Here is a 24,301-nt window from a genome sequence, read left to right on the forward strand (position 1 = left end):
AAAGAGGTCAGATGCTGCCTCCACACACCCTGTTTATGGTTGGTAAAAAATGCTGTTATCATTATTCATTACTTCTTACTATCATCATTACTCTCCTTATTATATTGATTTTAAATGTCACTAAGAGGAGTATAGATAAATAGATTTATCTTAAGCGGTGATATCTTAAGGTTTATCAGCAGGTATGTTTCTAAATTACTGTTCCAAAATAACTTTCCTAATGGAAACATTTCGTCAGAGTAGTTATGTATGAATAAACCCAGCCTCAAGTAATTGCTTTAGTATAATATGTGCATGGAAAGTTACATTTTATAGCATAAAATGAATGACATCAGTGTATTACCAATTAATTAGAGAAAATATGCAGGTTGGCCTTTTCTTTCGTGTCTACCTTTTAGCTGTTATTGTTTCATATGAGTATTTTTTAATACTGACTTTATTAATAGATGATTTTTGAGAAGACATAAATCTTGTAAACTCCTTAGACTTCTGAGGTTTAGGTACATAAATATTAATATTTTGCTCTTTATAGTGTTTGCCATTTTCTAATCAATCAACTGACCTACTTAGAACATCTTTACTAACAGATATAATATGGTAGTCCCCAACTTATGATGAGAGTCTGTTGTGTCTAGTCCATTACAAGTAAGTTCTTGTAACAAGACATAGTCTAATTAAGTCAAATACTTTTTGAGGTTTATTATTGCATTTTATTATCAGTGGTAGTGATGGTTTGCCGTGGAGTTGGTTCTGACTCACAGCAAACCTGTATAGGGTTTCCAAGACTGTAAATCTTTATAGGAGCAGAAAACCTTGTCTTTCTCCCACAGAACAGCTGGTAATTTCAAACTGCTGACCTTGCAGTTAGCAGTCTGACTCATAACCACGACACTACCATAGCTCCTTTTTTTTCATTTCAGTACCTTTGTATATATATATGCAGTCTTTGCACATCTGTGAGTAAACATTTCATAATGATAACACCGGCAAATGATGTGCTGCAGCACTGTATGCACTACATATTACTAATGATAAAAGATACAAAACATAGGTCATTGTAGCTCCACTGCTTTTTAAGTTGAGGACTATCTGTATTTAATGAAACTTCAGAGTCATTCATTCAAAGTGTGAAGGATACATGGTAAAGGGAAACTCAGAATCATAGAATTATAGATGCTAAGAGAAGAAAAAAAAATCTTCTTCTGTAGTCACCCAAGGGTGCTATGGTTTCAGATGGATCCCAATCCAGGCATTCATGTGCTTGACTGTGTCTTGTGCAAGGGCTATTTTCACAAGACACATATAGGAAGATGACAACTATTCATTTTTCCTTAACAGTTATTTTAATGTGTTAAAAATAAATTATTTTCAAACAACATAGACAATTGATATCCCTCTCTCTTCCTCAAATAGGTTATGTGGGTATGCAATTTATGTCGAAAGCAACAAGAAATCTTAACCAAATCTGGGGCGTGGTTCTTCGGAAGTGGCCCTCAGCAGCCAAGTCAAGACGGAACCCTAAGTGATACAGCTACTGGTGCCGGTTCTGAGGTACCAAGAGAAAAGAAAGCACGACTCCAAGAGCGGTCGCGGTCTCAGACACCCCTGAGCACAGCAGCTGCCTTCTGCCAGGATTCTGTTCCCTCCAGTGCACAGCCAGACAGGAGCAAAGGGACTGAGTCCTCACAGCAAGCTTTGGGGCCTGAACAGAAACAGGCTTCATCCAGGTCTAGAAGTGAACCTCCAAGAGAGAGGTAATAGTCTATTAACTCCATACGCAAAAGGCAAGGTCTGGTTTTGATAGCAAGTTTATTTTTAAGAATTAAACATCTATTGAGAATTTAACTTCTATTAAGAAGACAAAAACAGGCCTGAGGTGCTTTGTCTACCTTTAGACTGTGTCTTTCTTTGGGAGATCTTTGTTGAAAAGCTTTTCTTTGGTGTTAGTGGTTGTGTGCCATCATGTCACTTCCTTCTCATAATGACCCTGTGTAGGTTTTCTGAGGCTGTAAATCATTATGGGAGCTGAAAGCCTCATCTTTCTTCCATGGAGCAGCTGGTAGATTCGAATTGGTGACCTTGAGGTTAACAGTCCAGCTAGTAATCCACTAAGCTACCAGTGCATCTAACGCACAGGTGTAAATATAAGCTAAATCATCCAATTGAATTACTAACCTCCAACCTTGAATTCAGATCAGCTCTCAGATTACTTATTCATTTATAGAAATAGTTCTTTACTGTAAAGTGTACTTTGAGAGAAGATGGAGAAACCTAATCTATTAGAGGGAATGTTGAGGTTGTCAGAGAAGTTGTGTTTGGAGAACACTTGTTTTATGCTGAACTAAGGGTGACTAGAAATTAACCAGGCAAGGATTGTTATTTTGCTCCAGGTCTTTGCACAGGCAGGTAGCCTGAAGGGTCAAGGACTATGCAGCACCTGAAGTGCATGTAACAGAGGGGATGAGTGCAAAGAGAGGTGATTGATGAGATCATCATGGGCCAGGTCACATGAGATCTTTTCTTAGGTTAGAATTTACAGATTTTATTCTAGGAAAAATGGAAAGCCACTGAAGATTTTAAGCATGGGGTCAATAACATGGTCAGGTAATTTAATTGAAAGACTGATCCGTTTGAAAAAAAAAATGGTTGTATTGGTCAATGATATTAACAAAGAGGACACAGACCTTGTATTCATGAAGTTCATAGTTTAGGAACCATAGTTCTGCAGACAAGATAGGAAAGAGCATTTCAGGAAGGGACAATGAGCATACATCTGTTATATGGAGAGCAGATAATAAGGAGACTTGAAATCTACTTCAGTGGATATAGAACTGAAAGCATTTGGCAACAAACTGTTGTGGATGAAGAAGAGACAAAAATATTGAAGGGGTAAGTTTGGGACTGGTAATTAGATGATCACTTAGAAGGAAAAATATAGAACTATGAAGGTTTCAAAAAGAAATCAGACCTCTTTTATTTTTTTACATATGGTAAAAACCTACCCAAAGAAAAGAACACAAAAAGATGAGGACTGAGAAGACTTTTTTTCTTTTTACATTTTAGATGAAATGAGAAATACTGTTGGGGCAAATATCTGTATTGATTATATAAGTCATGAAGAAATCCCTGAGGACATTGTATAGAGAAGTATAAGAAAACGGTTGTTGAGGCTAAGGAACTGGGCATCTCCAGAGAGGAACAAGATGGAAAGAATGGCAGTTTTTTTGTTCTAAGTTAACGGAGAATACTTAGTAATATTTCTTTACAGTGAGCTGGAGCTAGTGGAAATGGAACAATTAAAGGTAGAGATGAGAAAAGTCATAGTCAGTGAAGTGAAAAATCAGAGGAGACTTGAGAACTCCCAGTTTCATAATACTCTGCCCTTTTATAAAACATTTTTAATGATGGTGTCTTTAATCCTCACATGACTCTGCAAGATAAGCATTATTTATCAGCAACTTAGGAAAAGTAACTTCTGATTTATGTTTAAAAGTTTAACAAGAGCAACTATGTTTTTATGAGCTACAAAATGCCTTACAATATTACACTTATTAATGAAAACTATAATGATTAAAATTATACCTCCTTACACTGTAAATTTTCAGTGCAATCCATGCAATTCTTCTCAGGTACAGATCCTTCTGATTTCAAAGAATAGATGTGATCTAAATGATTTATGCAGAATTTTCTATGCTTCTGTTTATCTTTTCCCACTGCATTTAAAACATTTTACCCTTTCTCTCCTACAACACAAGCCCTTCCTCAAACTGACCCCACTACATTTTCTTAGCAGCTGATTAGCTCATAATAGAATTGTTTCACCTTTACCCAACTTGCATTTTTCTCTTGACTTTGGTTAAAGATATCTGCCTTTGGACTTCCACTCAAACTATTTCCCCTCTGATGAACCTATTCTATGGATCCCAGAAAAAGAAAGCCTAAGGTTGCATAACCAGTACTTAACCAACGCATCTGTCTACGCTTTGCAACTTCTGGTATAGTTGCTGGAACTTTTCAGACTCGGGTGCACTCCAGTGTACAAAAAAGGGTTGAAAGGGAAATTGAATGATGGACCTACCTATTGATCTTTGTCAGTGCCTTTAATAGGATGGAAAGAATACATAAAACAAAAGTATTTTCTTCTGGTGGACTATATTCTGAAGTATGGCGTGTGTCTGGGGGTGGGGGTGGGGTGTGGAATGAAGGGAGAGAAGAGAATGAATAGCTGTTTTGAAAATCCAAACACTTATTTGTGCCTGAGGAAGTTAACGCAAATCTGAGCTTCAGACTTCTTTTTCCTTCTAAAAAGTGTTTAGGTACGGATGACCTAGTGAAAAATTTCTTCTATTGAAGAAAACTTAGTTTTCTGACATTAACGAATTTGTATACTCACATTTAAGAATGAGATAACTAATGAAAGATTGCCAATATGTATTGATTGTCCAAGGAAGTGATAATGTTTTTCTGCACTTTTATTATTATCTGTATTATTTTCATGCCTTTGATTCTCAAGTAGAGGTTTCCATAAAATTTTATTTTTGGGAATAATTTGTTGATGGTTTGTATTGACTTGGTTAATTTACAGATAGTGTTTAAATGTAAAAACAAGCTTTTGAAGCCCCTGGGTATATTGTTATGCAAAACAGCCATATTTAGGAAGACAATCAGACATACATTATTTAATTACAAATTAATGTAATTTTTTGTCATCTAGCTTTTTAATTCGACATCCAGTTACAACTAATTATTTGACAGGATTTAAATCTGGAATTTGGAAAAGGAATGGTTATTAAGTCTCGTCTTCACTTTTATCTTTTTAAATTGCTCTCTTTATAGAAGTGCCTTTTTATGTCTTAGGAAGAAGACATCTGGGCTTCCTGAGCAGAATGGCAAAGGCGCCCTAAAGGGCGAGAGGAAACGTGTGCCAAAGTCTTCAGTGCAGACCAGGGAGGGCGGCGCGGAAGAAAGGGAGCGGAAAGAAAGGAGGGAAAACCGAAGGCTAGAGAAAGGGCGGTCTCAGGACTACCCCGATGTGCCCGAAAAACGTGTGGAGGGCAAAGCGCCGGATGATGAAAAGCAAAGGAAAGAAGAGGAATATCAGACCAGATACCGCAGCGACCCGAACCTGGCGCGATACCCGGTGAAACCACCGCCAGAGGAGCAGCAGATGCGCATGCACGCCCGGGTGTCCCGCGCGAGGCACGAGCGGCGACACAGCGACGTGTCGCTCCCGCATACCGAGGCAGGCACTGCGCTGCCAGAGAGCAAGCCCGGCAAACGCGCGCCGGCTGCCACCAGGGCCTCGCCGCCCGACTCGCCGCGGGCCTACTCGGTGGAGAGGACTGCGGAGCCCAGAGCGCCGGGCACCAAGCAGCTAACAAACCACAGCCCACCTGCCCCCAGGCATGGGCTCATCCCCGCAGAAGCCCCGGAGCCCAAAGCCCAGGAGCCCCTCAGGAAGCAGAGCCGCCTGGATCCCAGCTCGGCAGTGCTCATTCGAAAAGCCAAGCGAGAGAAAGTGGAGACCATGCTGCGGAATGACTCGCTAAGCTCAGACCAGTCGGAATCAGTACGGCCGTCCCCGCCCAAGCCGCACCGGCCCAAGAGGGGCGGCAAGAAGCGGCAGATGTCGGTGAGCAGCTCGGAGGAGGAGGGCGTGTCGACGCCAGAGTACACCAGCTGCGAGGACGTGGAGCTGGAGAGCGAGAGCGTTAGCGAGAAAGGTAAAGGGGGCGGCGCCAGGCCCGCGGGGGACGTCTGCGACCTTGCAGGCGTGCTAGGTGTCCAAGTGCCCCTGCAAGTGCTTTACCACCCCCATCACTGGGAGCAGGTGTCATTTATTATTGATTTGGTGGGAGGGGGCCAGAAGGATACTGTGATCCATGGTGGTGAAAAGACAAGCTCCAAGTATGGGTTACAAGAGTCCTTCATGATATTGCTTTCTGTTGTTCTGGAAATTCAGTATGTAATTTTGTGTTTTTTAAGTTAGTGTTTTTGAATACAGTTATCTGATTGAAAGAAAAAAAATGTTTTACCTAGAAAATCCAATAAAAAGACATAGTTTTTTGTTTGTTTGTTTGTTTTAGCGGTTTAGGGTCCCTATGAGTTGGGATCCACTCAAAGGCAATGGGTTTGGTATACTATTCCAGCTGAAGAGTTAGTATTTTTCAAATGAATCATCCTCACAATTTGTGAAGAAATTGTTCTTAAAGTGCCATCGAGTCAGTTCTAACTCATAACGACTCTGTATACGGTTTCCAAGGAGCGATGTTTGGATTTGAACCGGCGACCTTGTGGTTAGCTGTTCAGTGCTTATCTTACAGTGCCACATCAGGATTTAACAAAAATTTTATCATATATTTGTTATATATAGACAGTATCAGTGGTTTTCTAACCCAAAGGTTGGTGATTTGAATCCATCGATGGCCTCTGCTGAAGAACGGCCTGAAGACGGCTTCCATTAGGATGAAAACAAACAAAAACCAACCCTTTTGCCACCCAGTTGATCTGGACTCATAAAGACTATAGAGCAGTTATTTTCTGTAACACATGGGATCTCCATGAGCCTGGGCCAACTTAGCTACTGCTAAAAACCACAACATATTATGTGGTGGTGGTGGTGGTGATGTGCTGCGGAGTCAGTTCCGACTCATAGTGACCTTGTATAGACTTTCCGAGGCTGTAAATCTCTACTGAAGCACAAAGCCTCATCTTTTACAGACTGCTGACCTTATGGTTAGTAGCCCAACTCGTAACCACTAAGCTACCAGAGCTCCTTCCGGAACAGCTGGTAGCTTCGAACTGCTGACCGAGAAATTGGCAGCCCGATTCGTAACCACTAGGCTACCAGACGTCCTATAACACACACACACACACACACACTCTCTCTCTCTCTCTGGAGTCCTAGTGTGGTGCTGTAGGATAAGCACTGGGCTGCAAGGTCTTCGGAAACCCTATACAGGGTCGCTATGAGTTGCAATCAACTCGACAGCGCTTAACAATAACAACATAGTGTGTTTGAGGTAGTAATTTTGGGCATGAAATTATTTTACTTATATTTTTAGTTTGGGGAGCATTGTGGGGTGAGTGTACAAATAGCACAATAGGCTTTTTAAAAATATATGCTATCTAAACTTGCCATATACAGTAAGGTAGCCATTAGCTGCAACAAACCACATAACTATTTGTTATTGTTAAGTGCCACTGAATCATTCAGACTCATAGCAACACTATATAGGGTTTCTCAGACTTAAATTCTCGCTGGAGGTGAAAGTCTCATCTTTCTACTATGAGTAGCTGGCAGACCCAACCTGTGGACATTGTGATTCACAGTCCAGTGATTATTGAGCATAGCTATTGGACTTAATTAAAATTAAGTACAATCAAGAACAAAATTCTTCAAAAGCTCAAGAGCCATCATCATTGAAAGTTCTATTAGATAACTCCTGCGTAGAAGATGCTTCAATTTAATATAAAAATTATGTGTCTATTTGAAGATTTCCCTCATTTTGCAGCTTCTCACTCAATATATAAATTGGCAATTTGCCTAAAGTTGATGGTGGTAGTCATTCTTGGTTGGGGGAGAGTTGAGGGAAGTTTGTTACATGTCTCTTCCAGAAGAATTTGCTGGGAGTCTTTTTGCCATCTTTGACTTGTTTTGTAATTGCTAAACTATGTAAAAAGCCACTTTGCTTCCCCATCTTCTGTCTCCAAAGTACTTGGGTTTGCACATACTTATTCTCCCTACTTTTTTTTTAGTCTATGTACAATCATGCACCACACAATGTCCACTAAGGCAAGTTTCTACTGCATCTAGGTCTGCAGTCCCATAAGATATAATAAAGTTCAGAACTTCCAGTTGAAAAATGGAACATAGCAAATGCAACATGTATCTCCTATCTCTCATATACAAAGTGGTTGTGCTGCCAAGCATATAACCTAAAACAACCATTGATAGTCCCAGTGACACCTATGTTACTGGCTTCTGTATGTGCAGTACTGTACTTTATACCTAAAATAGTTTACTATACAACAGTGCTTCAACTCAGCATTCAATTCTGTGTATAGCACGACTCTTCAGTGCTGTTGCGTTGTGTAATTTTCTTGTGAAAATATTATCTTGAAGTGTATCATGACTCCCAAACTTAGGAAAACTAGTCTTAGTAATAACAGCAGCAGGAGCCAAAGGAGAAGTTTTATGAAAAAAGCAGCACTATACTACTCTGTAAAAGAGGAAGACCCCCAACAAGATGGATTGGCCAAGTGGCAGCATCGATGGACTCAAGCGTGGCAACAGTAGTGAGGTTGGCCCAGGATCGGGCAGTGTTTCGTTCTGCTGTGCATGAGTAGCTACCGACTCCATGGCACCTAACAACAACAATAACAACAATATACTATTTTGTGATGTCATACGATGTCCAAATCATATAATGTCTTATTTCACAGATTGAATGGTGGATATTTTGGGGGAATATGTTGGCTCCATAGTATAAACACTGGACTATGAACTACAAGGTTGTTGCGGACCGTGTAAGGCTGGTCAGAGGTTCGAGGCCCTATAGGCCCCCAGTGTAACAAATGAGGCCACTGGCAGTTAATGGCAAATTGTTTTTTATCTTAATATTGTTACATGTATTAATTTAATACACGGAGCTCTTAATAATCCACAGATAAATGTGATATTTTCCTAAAGCCTAAGACTAAAGGTTGCAAGGTCAAGCCTTTCTCCAAAAGGATTAACTAAAAATATCTTAGCTACTTCTCGGTTCTTTGTTCTATAGACAAAGAACCCATCCTCCCTAATCCTTTTCCAGGTGCAGCCCATTCAGTCCTCTTGAAAACCTGGCTCAGTGAAACAGCGGGACTCTGCCCAAGCTTTTGTCCTTAACTCTCACCTTCCCCCAACTGAGCTCAAGGGCTATAGATATGTTAATTGGGCCTGAAAAACCAAGTTGCTGGCCTGGGATTCGAACCAGCGAAGTACGATGTAAAGTTACCTGAATGTCTGGAAAAGTACTGATGTTAGCTGTACCTTGCCTAAGTCCCTCCCAGCTTGGTGTGAAGCTCCTCCCCTAAATAAAACAGAGGCCCGGGCCTCCCCAGGTGTGCATTATGGGTTAGAAGGCATGCAGTAAAGATTGCAGTGCATTATGGGTTGGAAGGCATGCAGTAAAGATGGCAGGGCAGTGAGTTGCTGCCTGCAGAGGCCACGATGCCTGTACTCCCAAGCCTGCCCACCAGTGATGTATCCACCCTGGCTTTGGGGTGCCTCATTGTCTCTTTCTGTGTATTCTTGATATATTGTTACCACCGTCAGGTATCTCCTCCTCGTGAACCGAACCCCTATGTCGAGGCAGGTCCCCGACACAAGGTCAGTGGTTTGAATTCACCAGCTGATCCTCAAGAGAGAGATGAAGTTTTTGCTCCCACAAAGATTTACAGCCTTGGAAATCCTATGTACAGTATTGGTATGAGTCAGTACCAACTCAACAGCACTTAACAATAGTGATTGATAGTGGACATAAAGTGACACATGCCTGTATATAAGTATATACATACCAAACCCACTGCGATCAAGTCAATTACAATTCATAATGACCCTGTATAGGGTATATTGTTGTTGTTAAGTGCCATCGAGTTGGTTCTGACTCATACCGACCCTGTATGTACAGAGTTCCCAAGGTTCTCAGTCCAGTGCTGATCCTATAGCACCACACTCTAGGAGTTCTAATATTATACTCCTTTGTATTAGCCCAGGTACCACTGGGATACGAACCCAAGATCTCTTGTTTACTAGACTGGTGCTTTAACCAGCTAAGCCATGAGGCTGTAAATCTTTATAGGAGCAGAAAGCCTCATCTTTCTCCTTTGGAGTGGCTAGTGGGTTTGAACTGCTGACCATGTGTTTAGCAGTTCAGTGTTTATCCTACAGCGCAACCGGGGCTCATGTTCCCCAAATACAATCCTATGCATACGAACATTTAAGAGAGCTCTTTTCTGGCATTATTATTTCTGAAAATCATCTTGAAGTAGTTGTTTTGGGATGTATACCAGTTCATTTGACTCTCTCTGTTGACCTGATGACTTATGTCTATACATTGCTCATTTTCTCTGGGTTTTTAAAAGGTTAGGTAGCGAGTGGACTTTCTTGACCACCTTTCATGACTAGCAGTGTTTGTTGTCATTGTTGTTAAGTGCTGTTGAGTTGATTCCGACATATAGCTACCTTGAATAGGGTTTCCGAAGAGCAGCTGGTAGGCTTGAACTGCTGACCTATTGTTTAGCAATCCATTGCTGATCCTACAGCACCATACCAGAACTCCAGTAGTGTTTGGTGAGCACATGTATTTTTCCTCTAAATTAATAAAATGTTAAGTTAAAATGTGTTAGTGAAGAATACTGAATATAACATGGACTACCTGAAGAACAAATAAATTTGTTTTAGAATAAATAAAACCAGAATGCACCATAGAAATGAGGATGATGAAACTCATATTGCTTACTGTGGACATGTCATCAGGAAAGACCAATCCCTAAGAAGGACATCTTGTTTGGTAAAGTGGAGTGTCAGCAAAAATGAGAGGCACCCATTGATATAGGAGCAATAGCAATGGACTAGAGCCTGTCTAACAAAACTCATGAAAATGGTGCAGAACCAGGCAGCATCTGGTTCTGTTATACATGAGATCACCCTCAGTCAGATTTGACGTAGCATCAACTAACAACAGCATAGTTGTACTGATTTTTTAAAAAAACATACCCTCATGAAGCATATATTCTGTTGGAAGAAATAAACAATAAGTAATACACATTTATATAATATGTAGTAGTTGTTAAGTGTCATCAAATTGGGTCTGACTCATAGTGACCCTGTATAGGGTTTCCAAGGAGCAGCAGGTGAGTTTGAATCACTGACCTTGTGGTTCAAACCAACCTTAAAATCAAGTGCTTATCCTACATGCCACACCAGAACTCATAATGTATAATTATTGAAGTATATTTCAATAAACAATGAAATATATTTCAGTAAATACCGCCTAGGGAAATTTATCCAAGACACGTTCAGGTAAGTTTGCTCTGTGTTGACCTGTTTAATCAAAAAACAGCATGACCAAAATGGCATCTGAAAGGCAACACAGCTTTTATATTCTGTATAATCCTTTACCTGTGGCTTGATACCATTGAGTTGAGATGAATGAAATAGAGAATAGGAAAACAGTAGTGCAAAGAAAGTAAACAATAAGGTGATTCATTGAGAAGATCAGTAAAATCAATAAACTTTTAATTATGCTGACAAAGAATAGAGAAGGTGCAAATAACTAAAATTAAAAAGTAGGGACTTTATTAGCCCTACAAAAATAAAAAAGATTATAGGAGAATATTATGAACAGTTGTACACCAACAAATTAGAAAACCCAGATGAAATGTCTACCATTCATCTGTCAGTTTATCATACTGTGGTGGCTTGTGTGTTGCTGTGATGCTGTAAGCTATGCCATTGAGATTTTAAATACCAACAGGGTCACCAGTGGTAGACAGCTTTCAATGGTGCTTCCAGACTAAGATAGACTAGGAAGGATAGGCATACCACTTCTGAATTGTTAGCTCCTAAAAACATTATGAATAACTGTGCAATGTTGCCAGAAGTTGAACTCTTCAGGTTGAAAGGCACTCAAAATATGCCTGGAGAAGAGCTGCCTCCTCAAAGTAGAGTAGACAGTGATGATGCAAATGGACTATTATCCCCTGTTGTTAGGTGTTGTAGAGTCGCTTCTGATTCCTAGTGACCCCGCATAGGGTTTCCAAGGCTGTAAATCTTTACGAAAGCTGAAAGACTCATCTTTCTCCCACAGAACAACCAGACATTTCAAACTGTTGGCCTTGAGGTTAGCAGCCTGACTCATAACCACTATGCTAGCAGAGCTACTTATAATCCCTTATAAATATAATATTTTAAAGTCCCTAATAAACTATTAGCAAACCAAATCCAACAGCACATTAAGAGTATTATACACTATAACCATGTAGAATTTACTTCAGGAAGTAAAGGCTTCAACATAAAATTGGTCAATGTAAAAAGCCACATTAACAGAACAAAGAAAAGAACCACAGTATCATTTCAATTGATGTTTCAAAGACATTTGATAATAAAAAACACTCAATGAAGTAGGCAAAGGAGGAAGATTCTCAACATGATAAAGGTATTTATGAAGCATCAACAACTAACATACTCAGTGCAGAAATATTGAAAGACTTGCTGCTGTAATCAGGAACAACACAAGGCTGTCCACTTTCACCACTGCTATTCTACATTGTATTGGGAGTCCTATCCAGAACAATTATGCAAGGGAAAAAAAGATGCCACATTTGAAAGGAAGAAGTAAAATTATTTTCACAGATGACATGACCCTACATACAGAAAAATCATAAAGAATCAACAAGATGCTAATAAAATTCAGAGAAGCCTCAGTATGAAATGAACACTAAAGAATCAGTTGTGCTTTTATACAACAGGATAGAACAGTCTGAAAGGAAATTAAGAAAATGCAGGTAGTGCATGATTTGCAACGAATTCCATTTATGGGGACCCTCCCCTCAAAACCATCTATGTATTTCGGGTTTGTCCATATGTTGCATTGTGAATAATAGGTGTTGCATACAATGTAATCTCACAATGGGTAATTTGATAATGTGTGGTGCTGTGGGTTAATGTGCCAGACTGCAAAACCATTTGAACTACAAGGTTGGTGGTTCCAGCTCACCAGCTGCTCCTTGAAAAACCCTATACAGAGTAGCTATGGGTCGAAAACGACTCCATGGCACTTAACAACAACAACAACAACATCACTCTCAGATGTTCTCTTGCAGATGTTTAATTTTATGATTTACTCTTCCAAACACTGCTATATAGATTTAGTATTCTAAACTAATCAAGGGCTTACATTGCTGGAAAACATGGATCCAAATGCTGATTGCTTTGCTAAAGTCAGTAGGTAGAGATGTTACTGCAAAATATATGGAGAAAAATAAAAAGGACCGTAAAGACAGCTGCAAAATTTTGTGACTTAAGAGTTGTCATCCCATTCCTAAGGATATTCCTGATGATCCACAACTGACAAAATGTCAGTGTTGTCCAACTTCTTTTCATCATTGGCATAATTTTTTATGGTTTATGTGTGTGTGTGTGTATATATATATATATGTTTCCCCAAAATATTTTTAAAAAATTAATTATAAAAATGTTTCTAGGGTCTTTGAATGCTGGATTTTTGTCTTACCCATCCATGGCAGCTTTAAAAAAATAAAATAAAATCACTCTAAATATTCAGGTTTACATGTTAGCTCCCTGTCATAGGGAGTTGTGATACCTCACAGCTCACAGTGTATTCTATATGTCAGTAACATTGTACTGACATGTAATTGCAGTTTACTATGCAACAAAAATGATTAAAGAAGGAAGATAACCTACATTGTCCAATTGCCTTTGTATAGACATTTACTCTTTTAACAAATATTTGTATTTGAAATAAATGCTTATTGAATATAGGAATGTCACAGTACAAAATGCTGCTAGCCATGGCACAAAATATTAAAACTATTTTGTGAAGATTGGTGATTGTATTAAATTATTATGCCATTAATAAAACAAAAGATAGCATTCTTTGGGAAAAGAAAACAATACATCAATAAGCTTCCTCAAACATTCTACCTTTAGGGTCTCAGCTGCTTAATTACTGAGATAACTATCTGGGTGGGTTTAAGCACATCCTATTGTTCTTGTCCTTTTCACCTCTATGTGAGAATGTCATCTTAGCTAATTTTTAAATTTCCTTATTTGCAGGGTCCCTATTTGAAACCTAATGACTAAACCGACTCTATTTTGTCTAGGTTAGTAGATCCATGCTATCATTCCCACACTTATTTTTTTAGATTTTATATCTATGAATTTTGCTTCAAATGAAAAGTTACTTTGATCCCAGGCGTTATTTCTTAGATTAAAAGAACTAAGCTGAGGTCATGAAAAACCACAAGTTTTATAAAAGGCAATATAATAAGGTGAGCATTGAATACAGTTAACATACAAAACTTCATACAGTTAACATGACATACAAACTTCAACCCTCACTGTTAACATGGGTAGCCACTTTAGATTAGGTAACTAAGACCACTAATTTTCATTATCTGCTCTAAAGAAGCTCTTACAGTTTGGGCAGTGATTGTCTGGGAGGTGGCATTAAGGGTCTTTACCATTGTACAGGCAAGTCTGTTGATTTTTACATTTGGGGTCAAGGCCATAGCACGCATTTCAGAAAGGGGTAGGATTACATGCTCAGCTGGACTGAACAGATGTAGGTCAATATAGAAGTCTCAAGTGGGGGGAGCACTAGCGATGAGGTCTGTTAGTCAGGTCCTGTCTCTGGAGTAGGAAGGTGATGAATCTTCCAAATGTACAGGTCTTCTCCTCCCCCCACCCCACTTGAGTAGAGTTAGTAGGGCTATAGGGAAGGCCTTAGATTCACAGAGGAAAAACTACTCTGCTGCAGCTGTTACAGAAGTACTAACTCCAGTAAGATCGGAGGTAAATGATTGTTCAATATACAATCCTCTTTTAAACAGAAATCAGATGCTTTCCTAGGTCTATCTAAACATTTTCATCCCAGCAATAGAGGATTAGATCTGACTGTCCAGCCCATAGTAGGAGAAAGCAGATTAACACAGCTTTAATCACATCATGAGATTGGAAGGAGAATTCACGGCTCATTATTGTCCAGGATTTTTCTTCTCTCATGTGTGGTGAATCCAGGTCTTGAGGCCTGTGAGTTTGAGAGTAACGGGGGTGGTTAGTAGAATCTTCCAAGACCTGGGCCACTTCTCCTCTAACTGGAATCAGGTCCGTCGTTCCACATTTTGAGCAGGACACGGTCTCCAGACTAGAAGAGGTTACCTGTTAGGGAGGAAGCAGACCTGAGAAGAGTAAATTTGAGAATAGTAAAAAGTGTGTGGTGGAGGTGTTGTGCACACTGCTGCACTTTCAAATCTTGGTTGAGAGAAGCTACCTGGAAAAATTTACAATATACAGTTTCATAAGGGCTCAATTTAATCCCTCTCCTGGGTGCTACCTGAATTTGAAACAGGGCTAAGGCAACATCTGATCCCAGTGTGGGTAAATTTCCTGATGGAGTTTTTCCAATTTTTCTTTAGAGTATGGTTCATTTTCTCCACTTTCTAGAGTGGAATCTCCATGCTGAGTGCAATCTCCATTTCGTTTGTAGGTGTTTGCTGCTCTGTTGTCACTTTGGACACTTACCTATTGGGAACGGGCTGGCGAAAGGCAATGGGGATAAGACTCTTGAGGTGCAATAGTCATTAATTGCTATCAGGACTGACTGTGAGGGTCAGAAATGTAGAGGTAGATGTTTTTTGACAAAAGGAGGGGAGTGATTGATTTTGGAGCCCAGGAGCGGAGGTCCCTTGGACCATCAAGTGAGAAGAGCAGAGAGCGTGACCCTACCCAGAGAGGCAGTGATGCCAGGGATGGAGACAGAGATGAGGACGTGGACAGATGGAGGGGCTAGGGACAATGAACTCAGGGAAAGAGAGGGGCTGTGTGCTGATGGCCTGGGGATGGGGTGGGCCTGTAGGGTGTATCCTTTGGTTATTTGATGATGCATGGAGGGGATTGTAATCATTGAAATTAAACGAAATATGATAGGATGAGTGTAAACTGATGTTCTCCCATGTAAACCTACATAATTCACAATAAAAACTTAAAAAAAAAAAAAAAAAAGGCTTACTAGGAGAGAGAGCTGTACAGACACAGCATAACAAGGAGACACACTGATGACCTGTGCTGGCCGGCCATTTGGGACCATCCGAAGCTTTTGTGACAGGCTTCAGAGACAAGACAGCATATTGGCATTGCAGAAACTTACTGGTGCCTTACTAAGATAAAGGTGTGTTTTGTTTAGTTTGTTTTTTTCTTATTCCCCGGGTAACCAGAGGTGTGGCCTGCCCCCATGTGCGTACACCCCTCCAGTGAAGTTCCCACCCTCCAGGTGGTAACAGCCACACAGAGGGGAGCATGACAGTCGTGAGCTCCATCACAGTGAGTAGGGAACTATCTGTACCAACCCCAACCCCTGGATTCAGGTGAGCTGTGCTCCAAACCTGCAGAGGCAGCCATGGCCAGTCCTGAACTAGCCCTAAATAAGAGCAGCAACTTAACAGATGTGGGGGTTGAGGTGGGGGGTGGGGGCATGGAGACTGGTGATCTGTGTTGACCTGCCAGGCACCTGTGCAGCCATCCTGATTTTTTTGCAGGTGGCTTTGAAGCCAAGATAGAGATAGATGGTGCAGAGGCATACCGCTTATTGATGAACAGAAAGGTTCAATCTTTTTTTTTTTTTTTTTTTTGGTATTCCATATAACCCTGGAGATCAGATGTGTGGCCAGTTCATACATATGTATGTTCCCAGCAAAGGTCCTGCTCTCCGGGCAGTCCAAGCTGCATTGAAATGAGTTAGGAACTAGCAATCCTAGAATCAGGTGTGGCCTGCTCTAGACCTGCAGAGCTCCTTCTGGCTAGCCCTGGCCTAGCAGGACCTCTCACCTGTGGCTTCCCTCTGGGATGGAAATACTCTGATCCCCCAACTGCTTTGGGGTCTGAACTATTTCCTGATTCATTGCCCAGAACAGACAACTGTTAGGTAACAGGAACTCCAGCTAGGGTTGAATGTGTGACTGTCTCATCCCTTGCCCACCTTAATGTGAGGTCCTTGGCTAGCAGGAGACCCCAGGATCTTCACCTTTCTGGGGTATAGCACCTGACATGTTTTTTTTTTCCCCTCCTTTTATTGCTTTTGTTTGTTTCTTCTTTCTTCTTCTTTTTCTCTTTACCCTGCCTTATTTTCTGTCCTTTCCATCGTCACTTTCATGCTCCCTTAATTTTTTCTACTTCTTTTTTCCAACTGCTGCTGCTTCTTTCATTTCTCTCTCTTTTTCTTTTTCTTTACTACTTCCTGGTCTCTCCCTTTTATTCACTGCATTCCATAATCGTGTGTAGTTTTCTTTTCTCTCATTTTTCTCTTCTGTGTTTTAAAAATTGTTTCCCCTCTATCTCTTTTTGATGTTGTATTGCTTTTTTATTTGTTTTCCTTCTCTCTTGTGCTTCTTGCTTCACCCAACATTGGACAGCAATCAAGTCCATACAGCTTGGCCACAGCTGTACCCTCTGTAACCCCATGAACCAGGCAAAAGCCAATACCAGCCGTTGTACACTGAATCAAAGACAACAGTCAAACCCATCTTAAACACAGCTTCATAAATCGTGAACAGAGAATGGTGCACAGGTTTCCATAACCCAGGATGGTACCAGGAGGCAGTGGTGAGTGCCTGAGACTATACCAGCATACAATCATCAATTTACTATAAATACTACCTAACCATAATACCTAAAAAGCAGCAGACCATTTCTGTTAACATGAAGAAACAAGACAGAGTGGTACAAACAAGTGATCAAGAGGCAGAGCTAAAAAATGTTTGTGAGGTAAAAGGCATTGGTACTACATTCAAATAATTGACAGAAAGATCGAGATAAACGAGAATTCAGGAAAACACTAGAGAAACAAACAAATAAATAATTGGAGACAATATAAAACCTGCAAATAGAAATCCAGATTAATACTAATTAATCTGCAGGAATGGACAATTCCTTAAAAATTTAAGAGTAGATTGTTTCAATGGGAGCTAGAATTAGTGAGCTTGAATATAAATCTCTCATTACTAGTAAACTAGAAGAACAATCAGAAAAAAAGGATGAAAAAATCTGAAGAAAGTCTAAGATTCATGTGAGAGAACACAAAGAGGAATAACTTATGGGTGACTGGAATTCCAGAAGTGAAGGAGACAAAGAAAACACAGAAAAGTATTAGAAGAGCTGTTGTAAGAATGCTTCCTTAACATCATGAAAGATGCGATGATAAGCATTCAAGACATTAAATGAACCTCAAACAAGATAGACCCCAAAAGAAAACCCCCAAGACACAACATAGTAAAAATAGTAAAACTCTCCAAAATGAAAGACAAGAAAAGAATCCTGACAGCAGCTTGGGAAAAATGAAAAGTTACTGACAAAGAAGAATCAATAAGATTAAGCTCTGATTTGTCAGCAGAAACCCTGCAGGAAAAAAAGTAATGGTAAGACATACACAAAGCTGAAATAAAAAGAAAAAACAAAATATACCAACAAAGTATCATATATACAGCAAAACTGTCCCTCAAACACAATGGCCAAGTTAGATCATTTCCAGATAAACAAAAATGAAAGGGATTTGTAATAGCCAGACCAACTTTGCAAAAAATAATGAAGGTAGTACTCTGGACTGAGAACCAACAACATCAAACAACTTTAGAGTGACATACGTGGAAACACCACGCAGAATTCAATCCAGAAATAGAAGTGTTCAAAGTAAAATAAATTAGCAAGACTGAAAATAGGGAATCAGAGACAACCATTTCTAATTAATGCAACTACAAAGCAAAAAGAGGGGAAAATGTAGTTAACTGAACTTCCAAATGATGAGGAAGTCAAATAGATTTCCAGATAAAACAGACTATTTAAAAATAACTGCAGGGTAGACCCATGTTAGCTCAGGTAATAGGAAGTACAATATAAAAGAAGAGATTGGCAGAAGAATGATGAGTATAGGTGAAGATCTAGGGAGTTATGCAAAGGTTAAAGGGGATAGAAGTAAATAGTGTTATATATACAACCCTAGAACAATAGTATTCTATTGGTAGATACATAGACAGATAGACAATACACAGGCTGAATGGGTATGGGAGGGAGAGTGGGAGCATACCCACCAATAAATAAAGATTTGAGAGAGGATGTTTTTATATGGATATTTACCTATGTTGCAAACACACCTATGAATATGGTGGAGCATACAGAGTGCAAACTGTTAAAAACTTATTAGATACTATCAAATATCTTAAGACAATGAATTGTTGGCTCAGGACCATAGTCTTAGGGAATACTATCAATTGACAAAGACAGTGTTTTACTTGCTACTTTGATGAATAGTGTCTGGGATCTTAAAAGCTCATGATCAGCATCTAAGGTGCAACTATTGGTGTCTCCATGTGTAGAAGAAAGAAGAATGATGAAAATGGAAGATGCTTGGTATGAACTAGTCCAGTGGATCAGTGGAGCAAGTGAACATCAGTCACTTGATGTGACTGGAAGAATTAGATGATGCCTGGTAACCACTGCCAACTGTTTTAAAAGGGATCGTATTAGAAGGTCCCAGATAGAAACAAAACTAAAAGTATAAATAAGTCTAGACTTATTATTCAGAATGTGACTGGAGGAACCAGAGACTATGGCTCTTTAACACTAGAGGCAGATGGAATCCACTAAATCAAAGTCATCATGTTCATTGTATACTGTAGAGAAGAAAGAAAATCATCACACGATCATGATTGGGGGCAAGTCAGTTTATCACTGTTAAAGATGAAACTAGAGAAAGAAGGAAAGGACCATGACTGAGATATGTACATGTTGTTAGGGGAGGTCAAATTGGTTGTAACTCATAGCGACTCTCTATGTATAACAGAATGTAACACTGCCAAGCCCTGTGCCATTCTCACAGTTAATGTAGTGGTTGAGCTCAGAGCAGTGACTGTGTTAGTCTATCTCATTGAAAGTCTTTTTTATTTACCCTTTACTTTGCCAAGAGTAATTGTGGGCATAAAAGTTTAAAGGACTGGTTCTAAGGTTTCTATTCTGTACACCACAGCTTTCCATAAACTAAATGTTTTAGAATGAAAGTTCTCATACACATGATCCTACTTATGTGAAATATCTAAGGGTGACCCGAGTTTGTTAGTGATTTCGAGGGGTGGACACAGGTAGGGAAATAAATTATAGAAGATTTACTAGTCTCTATTAACATTCACTGGTGTCCTGGTATAGTGATATAGGATAAGCTTTGGACTGTTAACTGCAAAGTCAGTGTTTCAACCCCACCAGCTGTTCCTTGGAATCCATATACAAGGTCACTATGAGTTGGAATGGACTTAAAGGCACTTTACAACAACAATCACATCCACCAGGAGATAGGTGGTAAGTGCTGAGAACATACCAACATAACAATCATCAATTATATATAAATACAATGTCTCAGAGAAAACCAACAATTTCAGCTTTCATGAAGAAACAAGACAACTAGGGACCAAAATATGTTGTTGTTAAGTGCTACTGAGTCAGTTCTGACTCAGTGTGATCTTATGCACAACAGAATGAAATGTTGCCTGGTCCTGGTTCATCCTCACAATCATTGTTATGTTTGGGCCCATTGCTGCTGCCAGTGTACCAATCCATTTCATTGGGAGTCTTCCTTTTTATTAGCTGATCCTCCATTTTACCCACCATCATGTCCTTCTCCAAGGACTGGTCCCTCCTAATAATATATTTGAAGTATGAGAGACAAAGTCTAACCATCCTGACTTCTAAGGAACATTCTGGCTCTACTTGCAAGGCAGATTTGTTTGTTCTTATAGCAGTCCATGGTAATTTTAATATTCTTCTCCACCATAACTCAAATTAATTCTTGGTCAGTGTCTTAGTGCAACTTGGATTGCTTTCTCCAGTACCATTGACTCTTGATCATATACTATTTCTCTTGAAATGGTTGAGCACCATCCATTTCTTTTTGGTACAGTGATTCCTTCCATCTTTTGGTGCTTTTTGCATCATTCAGTATTTTGCTCATAGAATCCTTCAATATTGTAAGTTGATGGTTGAATTTTTGCTTTAGTTCTTTCAGCTTGAGAAATGCTGAGTGTGTTCTTCCCTTTTAGTTTGATAAATCCAGGCCTTTCACATTTCATAATCATATTTGACTTTGTCTTCTTGAGCTGTCCTTTGAAATTTTCTATCAGCTTTTTTACCTCATTTCTTCCATTTGCTTTAGGATCTCTACACTGGAAAGCAAGTTTCAGAATGTCTTAAGATATCCATTTTGGTCTTTTCCTTCTTTTTGTCTTCTTAATAACCTTTTGCTTTCTTCCTGTAGGTTGTTCTTGATGTCATCCCACAACTCTTCTGGGCTTTGGTCATTAGTGTGCAATGTATCAACTCTGTACTTGAAATGCTCCCTTAATACTAGTGGAATACAAGGTCAAATTTTGTCTCTGATTGTCTTGTTTTAATTGTCTTCATCTTCACCCTGGGCTTGTATGTGAGCAATTGATGGTCTGTTCCACAGTCTACCCCTGGCATTTTTTTGACTGATGATATTGTTTTCCCACCATCTCTTTTCATGGATATAGTCTATTTGAACTGCTTCCTCCAGTACCATTGGCTCTTGGTCATGTATGTATGCCATGTATATAGGTACACGTTGTAATCATCTTTTATGTAGTTTAAAACAGGCATTTGCAATGAACAAGTCATTGGTTTTGCAAAACTGTATCATACAATCTCCAGCATCCTTTCTGTTTTCAAGGACTTATGTTCCAATGACTGATCCTTTCTCTTTGTTTCCAACCTTTGTATTCCAGTCATCCCTAATTATCAATGTGTCTTGATTGTGTGTTGATCAATTTCAAACAGAAGAAATTGGTTGAATTCTTTTCATTATCACTTGCTTAAGTGATTATTTTGTAAATTTGAATAATAGTAGTATTAAGTTGTCTGCCTGGATGTTGTTGTTATTGTGTGCTGAGGAGTTGGTTCCAACTCATAGCGACCCTGTATAGGGCTTCCAAGGCTGGAATTCTTTACAGGAGCAGAAAGCCTCATTTTTCTCCTGTGGAACAGCTGGTAGTTTCAAACTGCTGACCTTGTGGTTCGAAGCCCGATTCGTAACCACTACGCTACCAGAGCTCCTTGGTCTGCCTGATAGGCATATGGAAATTATTCTATCATATTCTATCATAGAAAGCCATATGTTTTAAGATAGATCTTGAAATGTTCATTTCGCTTATGTCTGCAACACCATTCCTCTTAAAATTTTCATTCCTGGTAACCATTTGATTGTCAAACTATAAAAGGGCCAATACCAGTCCATATCAGCTCACTAATGCCTGTGATATTGACCTTTATGCGTTCCGTTTAATTTTTGACAACTTTCAATTTTCCTAGATTCATTCCTCACACATACCATGTTCTAATTATTAGTGGATGTTTATAGCTATTTCTTTGCATTTTGAGTTGTACACAATCAAGTCGTGCCCCATAAGCAAATGGAGGTCATGAAAGCGCTACTCCATTCACATCATCTGATCAACTCTATTTTGAGGAGCCAGCTCTTCCCAGTTGAATTTTTGTGTGCCTTCCACCCTGAGGGTCTTATCTTTTGGCACTATATCTGACAATATTCTGACACCATGTTTTGATATTCAATAATCTGGTGCTATCTGACAGTGTTCCATTGCTATTCATAAGGTTTTTAGTGACTAAACATCAAGAAGTAGTATATCTTTCCTTCTTCCTAGTCTGTCTGAGTTTGGAAGCTCAGTGAAACCTGGCTACCATAGAAGTACCCTGCTAGTATTTAAAGTAACGGTGGCATAGCATCTAGCACATAACAACACATCAGTCACCACAGTATGACAAACTGACAGCCAAGTTGTTGGGAACAAAATATAGAGACAGAAATTATAATACTAGACATGGAATCAGAATTGCTTTATAAGGAATTTAAAGGAATAATTTTTAGGTGGTGGTGGTGGCTGTGTGCTACGGAGTTGGTTCTGACTCATAGCGACCCTGTACAGGGTTTCCAAGGCTGTAAATCTTTACAGGAGCAGAACACCTCTTCTTTCTCCCATGGAGCAGCTGGTAGTTTCGAATTGCTGACCTTGTGGTTTGCAGCCCGATTCGTAACCACTATGCTACCAGGTAACTTTCAACAAATTGAGGAATATAAGTATAAACAAGGAAAAACTCAGATATATAATATAATAAAGAACTGACAAAATAAAAATAGGAAACCATACAAAAACAGCAATTAAAAAGAAGATTAATAGTAAGAATTCAGAAATAGATAATACATTGAAAGGGAAATGTAGAAATGAATCAATGGAAGTCCAAATCAGTAAGCTTGAAGACAAATCTCTCAATACTTATCTTCCAGAGGAATAATCAGAAAAAAGAATTAATACGTCCAAAGAACACCTAAGAATGAACTTCAAACAGGATAGACTTCAAAAGAAAATCACTAAGACATATTGTGATCGAAAGTTTCAAAACCAAAGACAAGGGAAAAATCCTGAGAGCAGTTCAGGAAAAACAAAAAGTTACCTTCAAAGATATCTGATATCCTGGCAGAAGACAATGGAATGACATATATAAAACTCTGCAAAAAATATTGCCAAATGATAATCATATATCCAGCAAAACCGTCTATCAAATATTACAGCAAAGTTAAGGCATTTCCAGATAAACAAAATAATTTGCAAAATCAGAGCACCCTTACAAAAAATACTAAAGGGAATTTGTTGGACAAAGAACCAAAACCCACAAACAACAACCTGAGACTACCTGCCATTCATGATAATATTACCCTGCATTCAACCCAGGTTTACAGTTATTCAAAGTAAAAGAAGCCTTTTGTTGTTGTTTTGTGCCATTGAGTCATAGTGACCCTGTATAGAGTTTCTGAGGATTGGTTGGTGAGTTTGAACTGGAGATCCTGCAGTACAAACCGACCTTAAGGTCTACTGCTTACCTGCAGTGCCATACCAGGACTTCGAAACAAACCTTTGTTGTTGTTGTTGCTGTTATTAAGTGCTGTTGAGTAGGTTCTGACACATAGTGACCCTGTGTAGGGTTTCTAAGGCGCATCTGGTTAGTTTGAACCATCAATCTTGTGGTTCAAATTGTTCTTGCATTCAATTACTTATCCTACAACACCACACCAGAACTCCAAAAGAAACATGTTGTTGTTGTTGTTTGTTGTTAGGTGCCATCGAGTCGGTACTGACCCATAGCGACCTTATGCACCTCAGAATGAAACACTGTCCAATCCAGGGCCAACCTCACTACTGTTGCCAAACTTGAGTCCATCGATGCTGCCACTTGGCCATTCCATTTATTAGGGGTCGTCCTCTTTTTCTCTGACCCTCCACCTTACCAAGCATGATACCTTTCTCCAGTCACTGGTCCCCCCTCACAATATGTCCAAAGTACGAGAGATGAAGTTTGGCCATCTTGGCCTCCAAGAAGCACTATGACTGTACTTCTTCCAACACAGATCTATTGGTTCTTTTGGCAGCCCATGGCACTTTCAATATT

General features: G+C 39.4%; 1 protein-coding gene across 1 annotated transcript in view; it reads left to right on the top strand.

Moving 5' to 3' along the window:
- LOC102835640 (regulating synaptic membrane exocytosis protein 1-like) overlaps positions 1-24,301 on the top strand; it is a 678,398-nt gene that overhangs the window by 357,215 nt on the left and 296,882 nt on the right. Inside the window, 2 exon segments of the mRNA XM_006835784.1 lie at positions 1,414-1,754; positions 4,858-5,723. Of these exon segments, the coding sequence (XP_006835847.1) occupies positions 1,414-1,754; positions 4,858-5,723 (1,207 nt within the window).

Source organism: Chrysochloris asiatica, unplaced genomic scaffold (genome assembly GCF_000296735.1).
Source record: "Chrysochloris asiatica unplaced genomic scaffold, ChrAsi1.0 scaffold00019, whole genome shotgun sequence".
Lineage (NCBI taxonomy): Eukaryota > Metazoa > Chordata > Mammalia > Afrosoricida > Chrysochloridae > Chrysochloris > Chrysochloris asiatica.